Raw genomic sequence first — 16,221 nt, 5'->3', positions numbered from 1 at the left:
GTAGCCCCCACCCCCCCCCACCCTACGAGGTGGTAGGGGGTCCCTGCTCCATCTCTCCATCAGTTTGGGGGTCCCCGGCCTGAAAACGTTGAAGACCCCTGCTTTAGATGAATGGTTAGATGAGGATGATAAGGAGAACGCGAAACCAACCAGACATTGTGCTTTGTCAAAAGAAGAGCTCGACAAGTTAGAGTACAGCCAGGACAACTACTTGGGCTGTGAAATGTTTCCGGGACTTGTTGTTGTCATACAATGATATCGTGCAGCGAAAATAGCCGATCTACAAGTAACACTGCGGCGCGACACGGCGCGTTGTTGTAGATCGGCTATTTTCGCTGCGCGATACGGTCGTACGGCGGAGCATAGCCTATTGGAACTGACAGCTCAGCTGTGGTGATTGCTGCCTCGGTGACTGCAGTTCGCTCAGAGCGCAGCTCTTTTTAATCAACAACAGGGACTATTTAATGTCAGTCAAACTCTTCCAAGGAATCAGATTAGCGATTGTCCTGTGATGCTCGGCGGAACTCGCCTACGGCTCGTTCCTGACGCATCACAGTCGTGCAAATAATTCAGTTTTCCCACACCCTCGAGTGTAATATTGCTTAATTCCAAGTGCTTGTCAGGGTGGGGGTCCCCAGTTCAAATATGTTTATTTTGGGGATCATGGCCTAAAAAGTACCCCTGGTATAGAGCATTAACAAATTCATCCACCAGGGGCACTGACAACTCATTCTTATGACTTCCTATCTAGCCATCTTTATAAACTATATATATTTTTTAAAGAGAAAATAAAAATAAGCGAATATTCAACTTCGGTGAACAACGTCGAATAGTGACTTTGATATTCGAATATTTGGTGAATGCCCTAGTGTGTGTGTGTGTGTGTGTGTGCATATGTACGGACGGTGTTGCGGTGTGTATTTAAACCCATGTGTCCTGGTTGTGGTGTTCCCCAGGGCTCTGCCTCGGTGGTGTCCGCCACCCCTGCCATCCTGCTGAGCACCATGAGCACGGAGGCGGTGTGTGAGCGCGTGCGCCAGATGGAGGGCATCGACCAGAGCATGGTGGCGCCGTACACCGCCACCATCAAGAAGGTACGTCACGTTTCAGTTCATCTGTAAAGCTGCGTTCAAACCTGAAGCTATTTCTTCTATGCTAGTCGCCTCTATCGCTTCACTTTGGTCGCGCAAGTCCGTGTTGGTAAAAAAAAAATCATGTTCCGTTAGAATCAAGGCGAAACAACCGGAAAAAAGGTAGTCCCAACTCCAAACACCAAAAACATTTCCGTGTCTCCGGAGTCCGGACAACATCAACGCTGATTGGCTGTCAGAACGCGATGGGTGGAGTGGGGGTCAAGCGAATGTCGCTTCAGTTGGATTTTTCCAAGTGGGGCGAAGATACCGAAGCAACCGTTCACAATGCCCGATGATATCTACAGACAGTGTTGAAAGTTTTATGCTCAAGCAAACACTATTACTCATAAGTTCAGTCAATGTTTAAAGGACTTTTAAGAAATGTTATGTTCAAGCTCATGCAAAATCTGAGATTCTGAACTGTATTGTCTGTCTGTTTCAGGCCAACGTGAACGGCAGGGTTCTTACTCAGTGTAACATCGATGAACTGAAGAAGGAGATGAACATGAACTTCGGGGACTGGCAGCTGTTCAGAGCCACGGTGAGCTTGTCCTCCCATGTGTTTTTGACATGTTTTTTATCAAGATATTTCCTGTCTTTATTTATAGTTTGATAGTGGAGATAGCCAGGAAGCAGGGGAGAGAGATGGGGAAAGACATGCAGTAAAGATGGTCGGGAACGGGACTCGAACCTGCGATGCACTGTCAGGCTGCTGTGCCTGGGCGTCTGGACCACGGCCCAGGGACGTGCTGTGGTTTTAAACCATCGACCTGAGACCCATTCCAAAAAAAGAAAGTCCTAACAGTTTTCAGAAAAAAATAATAAAAATGTTGCTATATCAGTTGTGCTCAAACCTTTTCTTGTCAAGGACCACTTTTTTCTTCCTATCGCCAAAATAAAAGTCTGGGTTTCCGAGGCTAAGGACCACTTGACATGAAATGTATGTACCGGTATGCTTGTTCCAGGGGGGGTCCCTGGAACAACGTAATTTGAGATGGGGAGGTCCGTGGCCAAATACATATAATAATTTCGGGGGTCCTTGACATGAAAAAGTTAGTTGAGAGATGTCCCGTTGTGTTGTCTGTTGCAGGTGCTGGACATGCGCATGATGGAGAGCCAGGTCTTGCACGAGGAGGCTCCCAGCGAGCACGGCAGTAGCGTGGCCGGTCATGTTGGACTCGGGGGAGGAGGAGGCATCGGAGGGGAGGGGCCAGGGAGGCGCGCCTCGGCTCCGCCCCTGGCAGGAGGGGCCAACCCGGATGGCACCTCGCCCATGTACAGCTTCAACCTGAGCTTCGAGGAGCTCAGCAACGTGGGGCTGGACGAGGCCCCGCGCCACGGCAACATGCAGTGGAGCGTGAGTAGGCCTGTCGCAATTGCAATTATTTGAGATAATTTTATTCAAATATTTGCACATATTCTCACGACTTTTTCAAAAATAGCAGATATACCGGTACAAGCTCGCACAGCACTCGGTGCCGCGCTGCGAGCTTGTATATCTGCTATTTTTCAATAGCTAAAGCATTCAATAATTAAATGGGTTAATAAAGATATCAAAATGTGTGTCTGGTGTTTAGGTGGGCCCCGCCCGCACGGCCAGCATGAACAGCCTGAACTCCCAGGAGTCGTCCAACGACATTTTGCAGCTGACCAGCAAGCAGCAGTCGGAGTACCGCAGCGCCTACCAGGAGTACATCGCCCAGATGGCCACGCTGGAGCTGGCGGGGGCCGGCGGGGCCGCCCCGCCCGACAAGATGCCCGTCCAGCCCCAGCCGGGCCAGTTCATGACCTCCTCCTACTCTAATGGAGGAGGGGGAGGAGGACAGGAGGACAGGAGCAGCAAGGAGGCAGAGCAGGACGGGAGGAGGAGCAAGAGGGTCGTGGGAGGAGGAGGAGGAGGAGGAGGAGGTAGGAGGCGCGGCGATATTGATAATACCGGTATTTTAGTAAGGGGATTTTATCTAAATATCTAAATATTAAGATATTTGACCAATCTGCGAAGTAAATCGCTACCAAGACATTTCTTCACCATTGTGTTTCTAAAGGTGTGTAATAATATGTACTAAAAGGTTGAAATTCAACTCCCGGGGTAAACCTCATAAAAAAACTGATTTGTGTTTGTGTTCCATTAACTTCGCTATAAATCTGCTTTAAGTAGCATGTGAGGGGTCAAACTAGGGGTTTTTCATTATGCCGAATCCATTGCAAGCACTTGTTTTGCACAAAAGAAACATTCCTTGGGCTAAAAACAGCCCCACAAAACGACGGTTTAGTGATGAGTCATCACTTTTCACCATTTTGTGGGGGTCATTTGTAGCCCACGGAATGTTTTTCGTGCAAAATAAATGCTTGCAATGGATTCAGCATCATGGAAAAACCCCTATTTTGACTCCTCACATGCTATTTAAAGCATATTTATTTTCTGTGTTTTTTTCCTGTATTGTGTAAAGTTAATGGGAGTTGAATTTCAACCTTTTAGTACATATTATTACACACCTTTAGAAACACATTGGTGATGAAATTTCTTGTTAACGATTTAGTTTGCAGATTTTATTATGTTTCCCTTACTATTTGGAATTCATCGATGTCACTTCAGTTTAACCACTTATACTTAGTAAAACAGACCTGAGTTGCGCTAGCCTGGGTGCCAGCCTGCTATGCTAAATGAACATGACTTCATATGTATTTGTTTTAAACTCAGCTATTGCAGTAGTTAAGGTGGCGGCAGACAGCGCAGACTTCGGCACCAACGGGGCAGACCCTCTGGACCCCATCACCGAGGAGGACGAGAAGGCGGCCGAGCACGGCTCCTCCAAGTCCCTGCTCAACCGCAAGACCTCCGCAGAGAGGCTGTTCCAGGGGGTCAAGACACCCGGAGGAGGGGGACCCAGATACCAGGTAGAGAAAAAAAATGTCCACCAAGGTTGCTCTAGTTTTGATGTTTTTCATTGTTTTTTTCAAAGGTTTTATCCAGGGGCATAGTTCTGCCGATTTAAAATGACTCCAATACGGAAGTAAAACTTCCTATGATTGGCCGCTAGTTGCGCTGTTTTCCCCCCCGGCCGGTTGCAAAAAGAATTGTTCGCCATTGGATCCCATTCGTTTTCCCCTTTCGTGTTCTAGCCTTAATTAACATTTTCATGAATACTTTATGGTTCCTATCGCTAGTTAAAAATTGCCTTTCAATCACCATCATGTGCGTTTTGTCGAAATTTGGTCAACTTATTTTAAAATAGATGATAAAGTTGCAGGGGCGCGGCTGATCCCAGATCAGCCTTTGCCCGCATCAGCTCATCAGCGTCGGTCATATTGCGACGCACTGTTAGCTTGTAGGTCGGTTTTCTTTGTACAACGACGTATAAACATTGTTACAATATAAAACTATTATACAAACCCAGGTTACACTGTACAATATAGGCAGACACTCTTAATCCAGAGCTATTAAAATGAGCGAGGACATAAATAAACACACATATAGGCTATTCTGTATAATTATAGGCTATAAATGTTAAAACATCGTTTTTGTTAATACGCCTATAATTTATTTACTCTTATAGGCATATCAGCCACACGACTTGGTATTTATTTATTATGAAGGCTATACCTGCCCGATTGTGTAACAACTTATGAGAGCCTATATATAATGCCACCAAAACAATGCGTCTTTATTTTATTTTTTTCTCGTCATGATTTGTGCAAGTATGGCATGCCACATCAATCCGTGATCGACATGAGCCTACAGTGGCCACTGCCGCCACTCACAGCCAAAATAGCCTATGTTCTAAGCCAATGGAAGCCTATATTATTTTATGAACTCGTCTTTAACATTGGCATTCTTGATAATTTGTCATGTATGCCTACCACAGACTTACTTTACATTAGGCCTACTTCAGACCATTTATCAAATATTTCATGTAACATTTTGGAAACTGAAAACAGCACTTTTTACATAAGTTGCATGTCCTGCTATCCTGTATCCCTTGGCATACCTCATCCTGTTGTTGAAGCCAGCTGAGTATGGGAGATCTTGGTCGGGAGCTCTTTTGGAATTTGAAGTTTGTCATAGCAGGCTTCGGCGACGTGATGTTATGGCAATTATCTGGCTTTTTGTAGGTTTAGAACGGCTAGTATAATAATGTATTTCCCCCAAGTAACCACTCGTATATAAAGTGGTATAGCATATAATAGAATATAAAACTAAACAAAAGAAACACTCAACGTTTAGCGCCTCGCCAAATGGTATTAATTAAAGCGTTTGAACACTGAGGCTACAGTATAATTGTCAATAGAACAGTCTGCACGTCAAACAAAGTTAGCACTTACTTTCACACATACAAATTTCACACAAATTAGCATAGGAACGCACACAAATAGGCATTGGTTGATCTCACATTTTATTTCCAAAATATAAACCAGAATGAAATTGACTGAATCAAAGAGGAGGAATAGGCTGAATTATGTAGGCTACTACTGTAAATACCTCAATCAAACAAAAATGACATGAAATAACCTCTTTAATATGTAGGAATAATTAACCCACGATACTGCATAATGTCAGCTCAATAATTAGTTCACAAATCAATTCATTAATCCAGCTTCTCGCTACTGTAGCCTACTTAGCATGTCACAATCATAGACTGTAGTCACAATGAACAATTCATATGCATATTGCATCCATTCCTACATTAATCGCATTGTTAACATAGGTATCACATTGACTATTGTTGACAGCTTTTGTTAAGAGGTGTGAATGAAAACTATTAGTGCAACTTCAGTCCTATAAACATCACAAATCCCTGTTAATAAATATGAATAAACCCATGCACATTTCTCTGGACGAATGCCTCTTTGCTTTGTGAAAAGTCTAGTGGACAACTGGATTATTATAAGACCCTGCGGAACTGCACGGGCACTTTCAAAAGTAGAGTCCTCAACAAGGCTTCCAATGCGGGGTACAGAGTCCTAGACGGCCCGGTCAGGTTAGCGGCGGCTGCAGTCCAAACGTTCCGTGCACAAATCTCTGTGGTAAAATGAAAAAGTTTTTCGGACATTTACTGTCACTGCGGTCCGTCTGTGTCAGCCATACTGGATTTGTTTTTCGCTGGCTGGCATGTGGGCGGTCCACGTTTTCTTCTTCGTCTGCTATATTTTCGGCAGAGCTCAACACATTCTCCCGAGTATCCTTGCGTTGCATGTGACCGTTGGCAGCCAATAGCATCTCTGGTGGCATTACAATTCTATTTATTTCTATGATGGCGACACCCATTTCAAGGGGTGGAAAAGGGCCATTTGCGCTGCATAGAAACCAATGGCTTCGCATCGTCCATATTTTTCTACAGTCTATGGTTTTATCACCCAGTGCCAATTGCCTAAGCTGTAATCCTGGGCGCTACTCTGCTCTGGGGAGAGCCCCAAACTGAGCTCATGCTTCTTTTAATACACGAGGAGTGTGCAGGCCGCTTCTTATTACCTGACAGGGGGAGCTTCCCTGGTTGGACATGCATGGAAGCGTGTGGAAGGAACACGTTATTCCAACCAGTTCCTTTTAGGGATGGGTATCGTTCACCTTTGAATCGATACGATACCTTTTTTGATACCTGGGAATCGATACGATACCCTTTTCGATACCATTTTCGATACTTTTTATTTAAGTTTAACTGCCCTACCTTAGAGGTGATGATGATAATCACACAGTGTGGCGGAGCGGAGAGTATAGACGTTGGATCATCATCATAATAATAAACATTATAGGCTATTGTCGGCTATTTTCACAGTAACGAGTGTAGCCTACTAAAGCAGTCATTAAACTCTCAGTAGCCCAACTGTTACAGATGCGACCGGCAAGGGGTGCCTTCCAGAGTATCGAAACGAGGTATCGTTTGTTTTTACGTGAACCGATACCTGATGTCATGCAATCGATACCATTAAAAGTATCGCAGACGATACCCATCCCTAGTTCCTTTCCCCTCCATCAGATGCCCTTGCTGACCAGGGGGAGGCAGTGTAGATTACTGATTGTTTTTTTTGTGAGGGTACCTACCCTAGGTGACACGAGGAGAACATGCAAACTCCTCACAGAAAGGCCCTTTCGCCAAACCCTACCTAGGGTATGGGCACTGGTGACGCGGAGGAGAGAACACGCCCCCAGCGTCCACAGTGTCCCCGACGGGAATCGACCACGGACATGTTCTACAGAATCTAGACCACATTCTAACCTCTCCTCTCCAGAAACTGACCAGCGACGACGAGGAGTCCGAGGAGTCGGACAACGCTCAACCGCTGCTGAAGGACGGTCAGAAAGCCGCGGACCCCAAGCAGGCAGGAGGAGGAGGAGGTTCTGGTTCTGGCTCCTCCCTGGCCCTGAAGGGGAAGGACTACCTGTCAGACACCTCCATGCTGGACAAGAAGGACTCCAGCGACTCGGGCGTCCGCTCCAACGAGAGCTCCCCCAACCACTCCCTGCAGGACGAGGAGGCCGACCTCTCACAGCTGGACCGGGCCAACCTGATCGAGGTACGGGACCAGTCCCACTTTGATGTCGTCCAGTGTCGTCAGTTCAGAAAAAGCTAAGGTATGGCAACATGACTGGTGCTTCGCGCGCGTGCAAGACACCAGTCATGTTGCCATACCTTAGCAACAGGCATGATACATTTATTTTAAGAAGTACATTACATTTTTCCCTCCGTTTCTACGGTTTCTTGGGCTGGATATGGCTGCCAGAACGGTTGTTCAAGTGCAGCTAAACTTGGCATAGGCTATAGTAAACGTGCCACAATTAACAATAATGAAATGCACCTGTAGCATTTTGTCAACATGGGGAGAATATAATAATAATAGTGTGGCGAATGTAATTATAATACCTTGTTAAAGTGACCATTTTGTTAAATTTTGCATTTGTAGTTATTTTACTGTAATTTATCAACATAATAACCTGAACAGATAGACAAAGAGACATTCATGGATTTATATTTAAAAGTAACTTTTATGTTCCCCCCTGGACCCAGGGTATAGCAGCTGCATACCCCTGCCATACCCAATTGACGCCCCTGATGTTGTCTATACAGCCATGTGGTTCCCAGACGTTCTGGCTCGAGACCCAAAAGAGATGTCTTGGGGTGCGTTCGGAAATGCGCACCGGGCGTGCGCTCAGTGTAGTGAGTGCAGTGGGCGGTGACGTTGTAGAGTGCATTCAGTGTGGCTTATTTGCGAACAACCAGTTAAGAGGCAGCTGTGCGCTTTTTCAGTCGGAAAACGTTCTGAAAAGCAACAGTTGCTAACGTAACGTTGCTATTGATAGGTAATGTAATTCATTAGCCTACCTGCTGTTAGTTTACACGTTTGATGCCTGGGTAACAATAAAGCCCAAAGGACCAATAAAGCAGCAAATGGTGCATTTTGCTATCATTTCCTACGCCATTGTTCACAGCTGAGAAGCGCGAGACACCGCTCTGAAAACCAACCAATCAAAACACCGCACTGACGCACCACACCGTCAAACCCCATCTTCTGAGTAGAGTCATTCAGTGTGCGCACTCAGCACACCCGGTGCGCCGCGCACTGGATTTCCGAACGACAACGCACCAAATAAACGAACGACAAGAGTGCGCATTTCCGAACGCACCCTTGATGTCTCCCCTCCCCCCCAGTAACCAAACTAGTGAAAACAGCAGAGCTACAAAGCTCATCTTAGATAACAACGACATGTTTTGAGTTAGTTTCTTGATTTTATTTTTTTTCAAGGATAAAATAAGGCACAAGCAATTAACTCATTGAGTGCCTATCCCGAATTAGTTCGGGATATATTATCGCATCCCAGAGTGCCTATCCCGAACTAGTTCGGGATATTAAAAAAAAAAAAAAAAAAAAAAAAAATTTGAATTTTTTTTTTGGACCCCATCAAATCTAGTGAACATGATTTCAATCGCGATTTTGCATGTTCCACCCCCATACAACCCCATCTAACATACAGGGCAGCCATGTTTGTTTACATAACATGTAAAACATAATGGCGATTATCTCAAGAATGCCTGAACGGATTTCCAATCGGATTTTTTTGTTTGAAAGCTGTGAACAAACTGCACAAATCCACTCCAATGCAATCCAGGATTGCATTGGATTTTTTAGAGCTCATTCTTCTCTGTTTTTTTCCCATGCATGAGGTGTGCAAGGTTTAATCATGGCTAAGCTGACGAAAATAAGGCTTCTAAAATGCTTGGTAGCCAATAGCTAACTTCAAGCTAACTTCATCCTCTTCCTGTACATGCACAAAGGAAAGTGTTCAGGCAAGTCATGGCTGCAGGGCTTCTGCATATACCAGCATATCTCTATGGGATTTTCTATGGCCACTGGGCGCCCTCTAGTGGCGAAAAGGGTGGCACTAAATGAGTTAAAACCAGGAAAAGGCAAGAATCATTATTATGTCATATCATATCAGAATGACATCCAGAATCCCAGATGGGATCTAGCATCAGATCACAATAGATATAATATTGATATATTGCCCAGCCCTACACCAACCTATTCTGAGATACACTGTAAATATGTGAATAATCTCCATTCCTCTTCTTCTTCTCACTTCATGTAATCTAATCTCACCTCTTGCTTCGTCGCCTGTTTTCATCTTGCATCGTCTTAATTTCTCCTGTCCTTTCCATGGAATCCAAATTTTGCTCTCTGCCGTTTCATCTCTGCATCACGTCGACGTGTCTCATCTGATGTCCTAATCGTCTCATCTCCTTTCATCTCTGCTTGTGTGTGTCGTCCTGTCATCTGATCTAATGTGATGTTGCCTCGTTTCCTCTTCATGTCATGGCATCTCATGCGATGTCCTCCCGTCTTGTTCCTCCTCGTTTCTTGTCCTCTGGTTGTCGTCACCTGGTGGTTGTTCTCCTTTCACCGTGGTGCTTGTTTCCCCGTCACCCTAGCTGGACGAAGACGGCACATCCAGGAAGAACGGAGGAGGAGGAGGTGGGGGAGTATCCGTCCTTCCCAGCAGCCTCAGCGGTGCCCTCCAGGACCCCGCCGTCACGCGCATGTCCATCTGCTCTGAGGTGCCGGACGCCACTCTACTTATCTGTCTACAAGATGTTATGCTTTCTGCTTTCCTCCTATTTCAGTTCACTAAAAAACTCATTTCAGTTGACTATTAACTCATTTTCCACCAGGCATTAATTAATTCAGTCATTTCACCTCTCCCCAGGGTTTTTCATTGATTTTCACCTTATTTTCTAGGCCAAATGTAATCGGATAACTTCCACCGATGAATGGTGATTCGTCTTTTCTTTCACCCGGTGAAGAAAAATTATAACTGCTGCCATCCGTGCTTTTGTTATAGTCCGTAGAGAAGGGCTAGTTTTAAACAAGAACGCGATCTGGAGATAGATTCCGAGATAAAGCCATTTTCCTGCAGGTCATTGCATTGCTTCCAACGGTGGTAGTCATTTACTGCTTCCGTTTTCTCCCGCTGCATCATGGGAAACTGAGTCCCTGCATACCTCCGGGGTAGGGGAGATGGCAGCTTAATATAAGCGTTTTGCCGCGTGGTGATATCAAAAAACGCGTTTCAGCCTAAATGGTGTTAGATGACCAGTAGATATGAATTAACCCCTGGTTGTCCATCAACCCTTTCAGGACCAGTGCAGCCTGCTGGCCAGCAGCCCGGAGGAGAGCTGGCCCAGTGGGCGGAGCTTCAACCTGAACCGCACCCCCAGCACCACCACTCTCAACAACAACAGCAACAGCAACAACCGCTGCCCCCGCCAGCCAGCAGGGGACGCCAACGCCACCTCCTCTGTCTGCTCCACCCCCACCAGTGATGTCATCATGTCCCCGGGCCAAGGTTATTGTTTTTAGCATTTTTAATATCGGTTTTGGTTTGACCTCATTGTTTTCAGTTTAGTTTTTATTTTAAAGCAGGTATTTGCTACTTTCGTTTTGTGAAAGCTTAGTTTTTTTTTTTATGAGTTTTGGTGGTAGTGTTTGTTTTTAATATGAGGTAGTCAGGGGGAAAGATTCCAAAAAGTTGGAAAATAGCAGATACTACAAGCTCTCAACATGTTACATTGCGACACATTGTGAGCTTGTTGTTTGGCTATTTTCACTATTTCTGAAGATTCTCTACAAGAATAAATTGTAAATTTTAACAAAAATCCCTTATATTAGTATATATAATATATTATATATATATATTATATAGTTTAGATAACAATAATAACTCTGTCCTGTATCTCAATCTTCCTTCCTTCCTTCCTTCCTTCCTTCCTTCCTTCCTTCCTTCCTTCCTTCCTATTTCCTTATTTCCTTATTTCCTTAACCTTCCATCTTTCCCTCCGTCCTGCTCCAGGCTCCACCACCTCCACCACCGGGGGCAGTGTTGTGACCAAGGCGGGCCCCCACAACGAGAACGTGCGCGTGGTTCACCTGAAGAGGGGGCTGAAGCCCGGGGACCCCCCGGAGATCTGCACCGTCTCCTCCGACACCGTCACCTTCGGCGAGGAGCGGGAGAGCATCCTCTGAGGAGGATGGAGGGTGATGCTGCGTTGCCATGGAGATGAGAGGGAGAGAGATAGGGTTCCCACGGTCATGACATTCCTGGAAATATATTTAAATTCGCAAAACTGTTTTCCTGGCCTGGAAAGGATTTGGGAATTAAACAAATGATTTGGAAAATAGCAAAAATTGCAAAAGTAGCAGATTCACAAGCCCTAAAGGTGTCGCTTCGCGCCACGTTTAGAGCTTGTGGATCTGCTTACCTTTGCATGTAGTTGTTTAGCCTGTAGATGTCACGCAACACCTTCGCTCGGTCTGTCTTGGTGCGTTGATAACACACTGGTTTAAGAGTCTCATTATTGCACCAAATGATTGCTATAGGCCTGGAAATCGGGTAAAATACTTTGGAAAGGTTATGGAAAAGTAATGAAAATTCATTGTTTAAAATGTGTGGGAACCCTGGAGAGAGAGAGAGGGCACTGGGGTTCTGTGTTTCTGTGTTCGTATCGCTGGCCAGTAAAAAAAAGCAAACAGCACTAGACACTAGATCAGTGGTTTTCAACCTTTTTCATATCAAGGTCCATTATTTATTCAGCGTTTGAGCTACGAGATTTAACCTCTCAGCAGACCCAAAACTAAAAATATTTTGTTGTCATTGGATAAGGTCCTGACCACAAAACCGTGCCAAATGGATCCATACGGGTCCATTTTAGCATTTGGTTTCATTTTACCGTCTCAAGAGTTAAAGATCCATAAGGGTCCAGTTTGGTTACCAACTCTCCATTTAGCTGGAGACCACCTGGAACCCCCTCAAGTGGTCTGGTGGTCCTTGAATCCCAAATCTACTAGATACGTACCTTTGCGTGTGGAATCACATGCTACAGGCATGCTATTTTTGAACTATAGAGAACCATTATACTTCATTAGGGACACACTAATGGGACCACACCGATTGTCAGGAAAGTGCCCCATCTCGTGACAAAGCATAAATACTTCATGTACGAGTATGTCCCATGTTTCCTCACTGTGTATAGTATAACGTTGTTTATTTGACATCGGTTTCAACAAATAACTCAATTCGAAATGTTTTCAATAGAAGCATACTTGACTTTATTGACAGAGCTTTAGTCACTGCCTGTCAATTGCATTGTGGGACATTTATAGAAGTGCCACGGTTTCGTAATATAATATGGAATTCCATACGCAGCCACAGTGTAACTGGTGCTCTTTGCTTTCATGAGGTCGGCGTTGTGCTGTCATAAATGTTAATTGGTATAGTAGACTATATTGTGCTGTGTGATACATGGTCATTGGTACAGTAGTCTATATTGCTGCATGCTTAGACACATAGAAATTCTACAGTAGATACACCACTGTTAGTTTTGTGCTAGTTCTGTAAGTGCGCAGTATGAAGAATGTCCCATTTCACACACAATTATCATTTATCTACAAGCTCCTGTGAGCTTGTAGATCCAAATGACTTTAGCCACTTGAGAACAACTAAGAAATCGAGTTTAAGTGGTTAAAAAAAGTGTTTGTTCAAAGCTTTTAGCTTCGCAAGCTTCGAATGTCACGTTTGACTTTGATTTAAATTCGTTTTAATCTTTGGCATACAAACTCTTCTAAAGAAAAGAGAGAAAGTTAATCTCAAGGTCTTATATAATATAAAACATTAGTATGATGTTATATTAAATTAAAACAACAACCTTCCATTAATTAGCCGTTCTGCCAAATCACCCTCCTGTTCTCCTGTGGAAGTGAAGCTAGCTGCTGTTCTGTCTGCTGCCTGTAGATGTCAGTGTTGTTATCGACATCTGTTCAGTGTGTAGATGTAGAGCATAATAGATGTTTTAATGTTTTTTTGTGGTACAGTGAGCCGCCTGAACAATATCGCAGAGCAGAATAATTCTTGTTTGTGTTGGTTGTTGTAACTTAGCTGCCAAATGTTCTTTAACATACTGTCGGTTACAATTGTAAAAGAATATGGACAAAGGGAGCCCCATTGTTTTTTACAGACCACTTTGAAGCCACTTTTTTGATGAATTGAAATCCGCCAACTTTGACATTGCGCTCTGGAAAACTAGTAACTAGTCAATAAATAGCAGGCTAAATGGTCACATGAATAGGATGCACGTGCTACAAGTTACATCAAACCTAGCATCGGTCTAAAAAAAATGCTATCTGAGTAACATTTAGCATTTGTGGTCAAGCAGTATTATGACTAAATAATATAGCATATGTGAAGTAGCCTACTACAGTATATCTGCATAATATTTTCACCAATAATAAGCTAAGATTCATAGCAATGGGGCTCACACACACTCACACGTATGTGCGCATGCGCACATGCACACACACACACACACACACACACACACACACACACACACACACACACACACACACACACCCACACACACACACGCGCGCACGCACGCACACACACACACACACACACACACACACACACACACACACACACACACACACACACACACACACACACCAGCAAACAGTAGCTTGTGAAGAAATTGCATGAACTGTTCAGTGCATGAGTGTATTGTGGGGTTTGTGCTGTGGCTACAGTGCCCTCTCCTGGATGTTGTTCCCACTGCAGCCGAATCCTGTTTTAGTTCCTCAGGTCAGATATGATCTTTAGTACTCTGTCCACTTACTACTGCTGTTTGAGAGTGAATCAGATCAGATCAGTGCATTCAGACATCGCTGACCTGTCTGCAATGGTTGCCGGGGTAACGCTGTGACAACATAATCTAAATCTAGTACCAAGTATCTCATAAAGTTTTCAAATAATTGTACTCAGTCAAATATGAGGTATAAATCAGGCTTCGTTGTCGGTGTCCAGAATGAGACACATCTTTTAAAATGAGAAATTTGATTTTAATCGCGTCAAACCAGAGGAATGTGGCAAAATAATCTGATTTAACTCGAGCACAAATGGTATTTGCGCTGCAGGTGCTGAACGTGGCTTTATGGCAGTGTAATGTCAAGGACCCCCATAACTCTGAGAGTGTACAGAATCCATTCCATTTGTACACTCTCAGAGTTAACGACCTATTATTATGCCAAGGGTCCATTTTACAACCCCCTCAAGGAACCCAGAGGGTCCCTGGACCTCTCTTTGAGAACCACTGCTTGATTTTGTTGCATGCTCTTGTTTTGAAATAATTGCAGTAGTGCTGACCTGCTGAGAAAAGGGAATCTATGTTGTCTGTCACTAAAGAATAAAACCTCAATGTGTATGCTGTTTGTCGACTCCGGCTTTCTCTGGTCCTCAATTTGAAGTGTTGTCTTTAGATTGTTTTAATGTAGCCTACAGTATAAGAGATATATTTGATAACATAAGTGTTAAATATCTCTATATTAGAGTGTTCAGTAACAAGGGTCTCACTGTCTCTCCCGCTCTTCAGTAAACATAAAATTCATTTTCAGGTCGGGACACCAAAAAGCAACAATAAGATACCTCCAATGATTGACTGTCTTCCACCTGGCTTGGAGGTGTGTCCGTTCGGCAGCCATTGTTGTAGGCTATTATATATATCATGCATAATGTCATGGTAGGGTAGGCTAATTGTTTTGTGAATTATTTGATGCCTTGAAATGCATTTCGAGTCTTTTCAATGTGTGGAAATGTGTAATTGTGTAGTTGGTCTAACAAATGGGCCATGGTTTAGTCTTGTTGGAGTTGATGCCAATTATTAGTAATACTCATTGTGGGTGGGTCCCACCTGGTATATAAGGAATGCTCAGAGTGGGACAAATGCTCAGTTTGCTTGAAGCTAACAAGTAGACAGCACCAGTGGAGAGCTGAAAGGGCCTTGGTGAAAAAAGCCATGGCCTGTAACAGTATCTTAAGCTTGGCCAGTCTTCAAGTATTTTAGAAGTATTATTGTTGAATCAAACACTGCAGAAATCCTGCACAGGATATTTTTTCATATCAGTGTTTGTAGGTAAACAAAAGAAAAACCTTTGGAGTTCTTGGAGCCTTGACTATACAGCCAACTGTTAATGCCCATTCCCACTGCACTGGGCCAGATAAACAGATAAAGAATATCTGTCTCCATTCAAGTGGGTGGTAAGATACAGATACACAATCTGTATCTGTAGCCTTTACACTTATCTACAGTATATGAAGGTGCATACAGCAGGTTGCAAAATTTGAGAGCTTGCATAAAATATTCATGAACATTTTTCATTTTAAGATTCAAAGAATAAACAATTATTGATTAAGTGAACAACTATGTCTAGACAGACAGACAGACAGACAGACACAGAGGGTGCATCAGGACAGGAGACAGTCCAAAGCTCTTTGATGTTAATGATTAATCCAGGATCAGAACAAGATCAATAACATGTCACCATCGCTGCTAACTTTCTGCTTGACTTCTGGCACACGGCTCAACAAAAATACACAAACACAACTCAACAAATATGAACAACAACAATGCAAAATAACAAAAACAAATTACTTTGCAACGCCGAGGCATTGTGAGCATGAGATCTGCTATTTTCACAATAGAACCGTGCTCCCAGTGCCCCCAGTTTTAACTCCCAGTTAAAATGATTATTTTGGGGGTCGCGG

At 43.9% G+C, this 16,221-nt stretch overlaps 2 protein-coding genes across 2 annotated transcripts in view; both read left to right on the top strand.

Moving 5' to 3' along the window:
• The window catches only part of LOC308300392 (kinase D-interacting substrate of 220 kDa B-like), a gene marked incomplete at its 5' end in the record, with an annotated part of 45,099 nt that extends 41,712 nt beyond the window's left edge, over window positions 1-3,387 (top strand). Inside the window, 4 exons of the mRNA XM_080744211.1 lie at window positions 957-1,094; window positions 1,576-1,674; window positions 2,224-2,490; window positions 2,711-3,387. Coding sequence (XP_080600337.1) covers window positions 957-1,094; window positions 1,576-1,674; window positions 2,224-2,490; window positions 2,711-3,106 — 900 coding nt within the window. The 3' untranslated portion in view covers window positions 3,107-3,387. The remainder of the gene's footprint in view (window positions 1-956; window positions 1,095-1,575; window positions 1,675-2,223; window positions 2,491-2,710) is intronic.
• Window positions 3,386-11,780, top strand: LOC308300398 (kinase D-interacting substrate of 220 kDa B-like). Its single transcript, XM_080744220.1, has 5 exons — window positions 3,386-4,031; window positions 7,362-7,646; window positions 10,058-10,183; window positions 10,764-10,971; window positions 11,476-11,780. Exons 1-5 carry the CDS (start codon window positions 3,798-3,800, stop codon window positions 11,646-11,648), a joined length of 1,026 nt encoding a protein of 341 aa, XP_080600346.1. The 5' UTR covers window positions 3,386-3,797; the 3' UTR covers window positions 11,649-11,780.
• Window positions 11,781-16,221: the final 4,441 nt, after the last annotated feature.

The sequence above is a fragment of the Nannobrachium achirus genome (genome assembly GCF_963921795.1).
Source record: "Nannobrachium achirus genome assembly, chromosome: 16".
Lineage (NCBI taxonomy): Eukaryota > Metazoa > Chordata > Actinopteri > Myctophiformes > Myctophidae > Nannobrachium > Nannobrachium achirus.
Note: the sequence above shows the minus strand (reverse complement) of the source record. Positions and strands in the feature narration are given on the sequence as shown.

What these genes read in the sequence shown, in the direction of transcription:
- LOC308300398 (XM_080744220.1), top strand. Translation starts at nt 3,798, where the DNA reads ATGAACATGACTTCATATGTATTTGTTTTAAACTCAGCTATTGCAGTA. An exon ending in ACCGGGCCAACCTGATCGAG is followed by an intron (nt 7,647 to 10,057) that starts GTACGGGACCAG and finishes CCGTCACCCTAG; the next exon opens with CTGGACGAAGACGGCACATC. An exon ending in GCATGTCCATCTGCTCTGAG is followed by an intron (nt 10,184 to 10,763) that starts GTGCCGGACGCC and finishes CAACCCTTTCAG; the next exon opens with GACCAGTGCAGCCTGCTGGC.